The sequence below is a fragment of the Berghia stephanieae genome, chromosome 4 (genome assembly GCF_034508935.2).
Source record: "Berghia stephanieae isolate SIO BIC M18660-M18661 chromosome 4, UCSD_Bste_1.3, whole genome shotgun sequence".
Classification (NCBI taxonomy): Eukaryota; Metazoa; Mollusca; class Gastropoda; order Nudibranchia; family Aeolidiidae; genus Berghia; species Berghia stephanieae.
The window spans coordinates 89,769,285-89,776,919 of NC_088363.1; the positions used below are offsets into that span (position 1 = coordinate 89,769,285).

The 7,635-nt window shown below is 36.6% G+C and overlaps 1 protein-coding gene across 1 annotated transcript; it reads right to left on the bottom strand.

The window, feature by feature from the left end:
• Window positions 1–2,122: 2,122 nt before the first annotated feature.
• On the bottom strand, window positions 2,123–7,632 carry LOC144971536 (nudC domain-containing protein 2-like). The gene is made up of 4 exons (XM_078912548.1): window positions 7,367–7,632; window positions 4,901–4,949; window positions 3,726–3,877; window positions 2,123–2,340 (listed from the first exon to the last, which is right to left on the bottom strand). The coding sequence occupies exons 1-4, from the start codon at window positions 7,550–7,552 to the stop codon at window positions 2,254–2,256; spliced, it is 474 nt and encodes a 157-aa protein (XP_078768674.1). The 5' UTR covers window positions 7,553–7,632; the 3' UTR covers window positions 2,123–2,253.
• Window positions 7,633–7,635: the final 3 nt, after the last annotated feature.

The window sequence follows — 7,635 nt, forward strand, 5'->3', positions numbered from 1 at the left end:
AATGTGTCTCTCCTCGCGGGTGACTGTAGTGTGTTTGGATACGACATCAAGAGCGTTGTCGAGGAGAGTGGCGTTTATAGATAGTTCGAAGATGACGTCACTCTGGTCTTTGTTATTGTTTTTTGTCATCCGCGTTTATGAGTAATGCTCACTGAACTGTATTAACCCGACTATAAACGTTCATGGATACACACAGTTTTGTGTGTTGGTCCGTTATACTTCCGGATGGCAATGTTATGAGCTTCTTAGCCAAGCGCATACTATCTATAGATGGACAGAACTCGTTGATGTCGAATGGGATGAAAGTACACTGTTGTTTGTTGTTGATGTTAGTAAACCATTATTTTTTTCACCACTAACACAACCTTCTCCACTACATCATCACTACCACCACATACTACAACCCCCACCACGATATCACCGTTACAAATACAACCACTACCATCATACCACCATTACAACCACCACCACCACATCGTCATCATTACTACCACCGCTACATCCAACATCACCATGTCTTATCATTACAACAAATCCCACCACAACATCAACGCCACCACAACTACTACTATCACCACCATCATATCACAACTAAAATCAGCACCACATCATCACCAGTACCACAACCACACTATCACCACTACCATCACACCGTCTTTTCCACCACTACTGCAACCATCACAAACACATCATCATCACTTTCACTACTAGTAGGTTACCGCAAGTCTAGAAAGTAGGTATTCTTTAATTTAAATTGAGCTTTCATATAGCGCAAATCCACTAAACGTGCTCAAAGCGCTTTACAAGGGGTCCCTGATCAACAGTGACACTTAACATGTAGGACGAGGACACGACACCTTTTAGGCGATATTACGATTTTTTTTTTCGGACAGAGACAACGCTGTTAACGGCCAGGTACTCATTTTACACCTGAGTATGGTGAGAGAATGTGAATAAAGAGCCTTTTCCAAGGACTCAACAACTATGTGCCGAGTGAAGCTCGAACCGAGGATCTTCCGATCCGAAAGCAAGTGTCATACCACTAGACCACAAAGCCGCAGGTATTCGATTATGCTTTACAAAGCAAGCTACTCTACCACAATCACACTACCACCACTAATCATCTTCACCACCACTACCACAACCACACCATCATCACTACCACCACTACCACATCTTCAACCACCACCACATTATCATCACTTGCACCACTACTAGGCTACTACAAAAGTCTAGAAAGTTTTCTTTGATGCTTTACAATACAAGCAACTATTATATTTAGGTATAGTCTATACCTTTGTTACTATAATATATATATATATATATATATATATATATATATATATATATATATATATATATATATATATATATATATATATATGATAGAGAGAGAGAGAGAGAGAGAGAGAGGAGAGAGAGAGAGAGAGAGAGAGAGAGAGAGAGAGAGAGAGAGAGAGAGAGAGAGAGAGAGAGAGTCTACTCGGCTACTCAGCAAGAGTAATTTACTCTTTTTCCCAGCCAAATCCCCGATCCTTTCCATTATCTACTCATCCAAGACCTCTTGGTCTTGTGTCAGTTTTTAACATTTGGCGCCAGGCTATCTATGCCAGCGTCATACAAATAAGAGTGTCACCAAAATTCATCAACCTGAGCACAGGTGTCATAATAAGATGCAAGACATGATGACACATGATGACACTTTTTGCGTGGATCTAATCTTTCGCCTTCTGTTTGACACGGCAAAATCAAGCCGGCAAGTTACTAATCCTCCCGGCAGCACTTTTCAATGACTGGAAAGGTTAATTAAAATTTTTTGATAGGCCAGCCCAACAGCGACAGCCGGCATGCTTTGACTTTGACCCATGGGGGGTGTTTGTTTTTGTTTTTAAGGGTTTTACGGCACTTCCAACACATTAAGGTCATATCAGCGCCAGTAAAAAGGAAGAAAATGGGATAGTAAAAAGTTCTAGAGTGTGTGTGTGCGCTTGAATGAGTATGTTTCAGCCAAACCAATTTGTAATTTAAGCGCTTAGAGTCTGGTGTCTCGGAGTTGTAGCGATATATAAGTTTTCAGCATTATTATTATTATTATCATTTGATATAAGACAACATTAAAACATTTAGTATGAAAATCATTTATTTACTCCTTTTTCTTTTTTTTCAATCATATTCAAACTTACAAACTAAATTTTATACATCATCCAATCAGGCAATTTGTTTTAGAAATCAATCACACATTAAAATTTAACATCAAGATGACTTGTACTCAGGCAGTTCTGGCCCCCCTCCTTGGTAGTTACCCGTCATCGTAGCTCCACTAAAGTCCATCCCAGGATTCTGATTTTTTTTTTTTTAAATAAAAAGGTCAATCATAATTTGGATAATTGTAGAGGTAGTTTGAAACAATTTGCAACATATGAGAGCATTGTCCGATAACAATCAAAACTTCACAGTTTTAACTACATTGAAAATAAGTAAAATCAGCAATGTCTAAAGCAAAAACATTATTTATCTAAAAACAATCTGTAATGTAGTCATTTTCCAATCTTTGAAATCGATACGGCAAATCACAGCAACTCAACAGCACTAATCCTCAAAATCCTGTCCAACAAAAAATGATAACTTCCCATGTAGTGTCTATAAAGCCAAATTTTCAAGTAAAAAATTAATTGTCATGTTCTGGCATCATGCAGTTCACTCATACTGTGTTTTATGACAGTCATTTGTATTATGAGCACTTTAGAGCACCCTCCTTGATTTTCTTTTCATTATCAGTTACAATGCTTAAATCAAAATAGATATGTATACGAATTCCCTGGTGTAATGATTGACTTTTATTTATATACTTTACATAATAATTGTGTGAATGATCAAAGGAAGATAACCATTTAATATTTTCATTGAGTTAGTTTGTCATGAATTATATCCCCCTATTAGACCATATTATTTTATGTTAATTATATTTGTTACCTATATTATTGTTGTTAGTACATTGCCCTTGTCATTTATAGTTGTAAAATAAAGTCATCTCTAGTATGCTAACCTCCAAAGAGACTTCATGTCATTTTTTTTATCAAGAGCCATCCGGCTATTTATGGAGCACATGACACCTGGTTTAACCAATTTTCATTATCTGCCACTCATATTTTATGGCAGCATTTTCTCCCCTAAGCCCCCAAGCCAAAACAACCAAAAATTCAATTTCATGCATTGAAAGCCTTTTCAGGCAATTTTTCTTTTTTAATGATTAATGCAAGTCTTAGGTAATAGATCGAATGTTCTATTATGATTCGCAATACTTATGACAAGACAAATTTACAATGATTATCAGAGTCCCACACTTTACCCAGTAGAATAGATAAAATATTTGTTTTCTCTAAAAAGATATAGTATGTTTTCACCATGCCCAACATGTTTAAAAATGTTTCTTTAATTCCTTCTGCAAGACAAAAGGAACCAAATTTCCATTTCATAAGACTCAAGTCAGTTACTACTAAGTTTATCGTATTTTCACCTTTTACAATGACTGTCACCGTCTTTAGTCCCACCTGACGGGAATCAAAAAATGTGTGAAAAATACAGTTTTGCAACCACTGCCATCTATTTAATGGGCTAAATGCTTGTTATGAGAAATTCAAGATAGAAAACAAATTCTGCATGGAGGGGAGAGATAGAAGAAAGTCAAAACTAACTACAAGAAGGCACTTTCCCATCTTCATTACCTCAAACTGGAATCTCTGTAGAGTTAATTTTTTCTGCATTTCATCAAAAGTTAAGGCATCAGCTTCAAATTTTCCTTTCAATAAAGAGCGCCAACAATGAGCAGCATTGTTGTGAGTTTTGCTGAGACATATTAATACATTTCTTTTGTTTTCTGTGGAAAATGGTAATAATGATGGCATTAGATAGAGAATAAAAATACAACAGCGAATAAGAGAAATATGAGAAAAAAAAATTGCTTGTACATAAGATAGCAAATTTACGACGATTATCCATGGTACACAATGTGCTTTACAGATTTTACAACTTATAAATGATTTTTTTTTCCTTTAATTATCAAACAGAGGTCATAATCTAATCAGCCATCTCTTGTTGTTTTGTTAATTTTTAAGGGTTTTACAGCGCTTCCAACACATTTAGGTTATATCAGCGCCAGTAAAAAGGAAGAAAATGGGATAGTTAACAGTTCTAGAATTACAATTAAAGCACCCAAGAAAAAGTAAGACAAAGGGGAACTGGGAACAAATAGAGATCAGATGTAGATTCCAAGAGCATACCACCAATGTACTTAGTTTGAGATCACCTATAAGTCTCAACCGGACACAAACACAAAATACCAACAAAGAGGAATACACTCAAATGCTTACATTATACATTCAAAATAACAAATATAATATTACATAACAGAGAGATGATTTACAAGGAAAAAAATATAATCTCCCAAAACAATAATTATGCATTTGACTGTTTCCCTCCCAGCTAGGACTCCGGCCAGGGCCAGGACAAAACCAAGTAATCTCATTCCAAGACAAAGACAGAAAGCATGTTGGAAAACAGATATAGGGGGATAGAAGATACAGTACGTACCCCCTCCCCCCTGCCCACTATAGGAGGTCAAGAACCCCACCCAGAGCCATCTCTTGGGTAATCAGCTACAATGGATAATTTTCTTGGTCTCCCCATTTTTCCTAATGTAAATGTTGCTGCTCAAAGCTCGAAGAAATAAATAACAATGTGAAATTAAATGTAGGCTTCAATTTAAAATACGAAAACAGATAAAATGGACGTTCCGGGTTTCCCCTTTACCAACAAAAACTGGATTCTGTATTCTATATTATAAATCATTTTAAAGAAGTAAGGACAAAGCAAAAGAACTTTATCAACAAAGGATTCTTACCCAGTGTCCATGTTGACTCATCAGCGTGCACTGGCTCAAAAAGACTGCCCTGTTGACAAGTGAAGAGATAAAAAAGTTACTGTGAATATAATAATAATAAATCATAAATGCTCAAGTTTTATAATTATTGTTTGAAAAGCAATGAAAGTGATCATGCTGTAACTGTAATTGGATTCATCTAATCATCTGGAGGGACATTAGTTGGAGGTCATTTTTATCATGTATATAGGTAATGAAACGCATTACTGTTATTATTATTCTAAAAAAATCTAACCATTGGTTACCATTATAAGTATAAGCTGAGTAAGAGATGAACATACCATATCTTATTCCACAGAAAGAGCTCCTGCATTTATCACCGATAACATTCTAGTTACCTTATCATTTTTTGACATTTTCTAAATCTATAAACTTAAATATCTATTCTAAAAAAATGCCCAATCCAACCTTGTTTACTAGAGTCGTTGGAAAAAATATTAAATTAAATTATCATAATCTGCCGAAAGTGTAGTGGGCTCGTACTTGTAGTGTAAAACAAAATCAAAGCTCATACAATAAACAAGCGATATCGCCTTTTCGTCAGTAATGACAACCAACTTCATAACGATACGAAAGAATAGCCCTGGCCTTTTAATAATACCATGGGTGAGAATGAATGACCCATCCATACGACTATAACTATAACCTATAAATATGAATTTCATCAAAAGTTACAGAGATGCAATCCAAAATGTGTCTCACATCAATTTCTGACACAACATACCACTCGGAGGAATTTCATAAGTTGAAAGTGTAATTACAACATATGGCATATATGGTGGTTGTGGTAGTGGTGGGATGATGATGTAGTGGTGGTTGTAGTAGTTGTGGTAAGGATGGTGGTGTGGTGGGGCTTGCAGTAGTAGTAGTAGTAGTAGTAGTTGTGGCAGGAATGATGATGGGGTAGTGGTTGTAGTAGTAGTAGTGGTGGTAGGGATGATGATGTGGTGGTGGTTGTATTATTAGTAGTGGTCTTAGTCTTAGGGATGATGGTATGGTGGACGTTGTAGTACTACTGTAGTAGTAGTAGAGAGCTGCGCCGGTGTTACCAATACTTAGTTTCTATACCAGGATAAATCATTCGTTTGGACCGAAAAATAAATAAAAAACTTACCGCTTACCGTCAAAAGCAGTTTAGATTTGAAGATGCATTTGTTTTCTATCAAAAAACATTCGGTAATGGACAATCCTTGATGAATTTCAAAAGTTGTGTTGAAATTATATCCTAATTGTTTTCATGATTAATTCCTCGCGAAATCGTGTGGGTATCGTTTCTGTTATCAAGGTACCGCCTAGCCAGGCAGGGTTGCCAGATCATTTTTGAGTAAGAGACCAAACTAGCTATAGCAAGAGGCCAGATTCCTCGGCAGGAGCCCAAATACCACCAAACCCACCTTAGCCTCGCGAAAACTCTTTAGATTTGTTAAACAATTTAGATAGGATAAGGAAAATTCGTATATATAGAAGCATTAGCAAATGCAATCTGTGGCGTTAGCACGTGTTGCATTTAGATATTTAGATTGCCAAATAAAATAAGTTTTACCGGTACCAGAGTAAAACGATATAACGGGGAAAGTCAGAGGAAGCCAAAAAGTTGGTTACAGGAGGCCAAGTGGCCAAACCAAATTTTGGGAGGCCAAATGGCTTGGGAAAAGGCCAAATTTCTCAAATTTGGCCACCAGGAGGCCAAACTAGCAACCCTGGCCCCAGGTTTTTAAAAAAGTTTATTGGGAAAAATATACGGAACAAAGTGTCCATAGATAGGTATGCAATTTGGTGCATTAGTGCAGTAAAAAGGCCTTTTTTTCTTTTATTCAATAAACTTGACTGCTGGTGGACCCTAGGCCTCTCTACAAGTCCAAGAAATAATACTCACTTTTTCTCTGCTCCAACGAAAATATCTACCCCCTACCGGTCTAATTATTTGTAGCAGACGACAAATTTCTCAAAACGGTCACGTGACACTGTAAAAACAACACAGGAAGTCCATGAAAGCTCATTTACGGCATTTCCTTTGAACCGTGTAAACAACAAAATTTCGTTTTCATTCGACTCAACGGGTCAGATTGGCCGGTATTTTTTAACGAACTAAAGTTCTGAAAAATCAAAATGTTTCTTAGAAAGGTGAAAGATGCTAGTTTTTGAAACAGAGGTAGGTTTTTAAAAAAAATCTTTATATTTTACGTGAATGCATGCTCAAGGCGAGTTGGACGTGCAGCGGAGGTTGGTAGGCCAAAGGCCCACCTCTCTAGTGGTGGTAGGGATGTTGATAGAGTGATCAGTGAGTCTTTTTTATTCATTTTAAAAAAAATTGAAAAAGGCGGAATTGTGATAGTGATGGGCGGAGATAAACCACCATTTAGGTGGTAATCCACCTTTAGACGGAAGATTCTCAGCCCTGTAATACATTGCTTCATCTGTACTTACCTCGATTAGAGGTGCTCCTCTGATTGCAAGGGTGAGTGAAGACGGCAGGATTTTACATTGGATTTCTTTTGATTTTAGGTCTTCATTCCATTTGACTTCTACAAATACTTCATCAATAGTCTGCCACCACGATCCAAACTCAGTTTTACATGGGATGACACCACTTCTTTCATCAAAATGTGCCATTTGAGTATATAAGACCAAAAATATTTGAGTTGCAGTGGTAGTGTTTACATCTCTAGCAACTTTTTTCGACTTCTAGTTTCAGT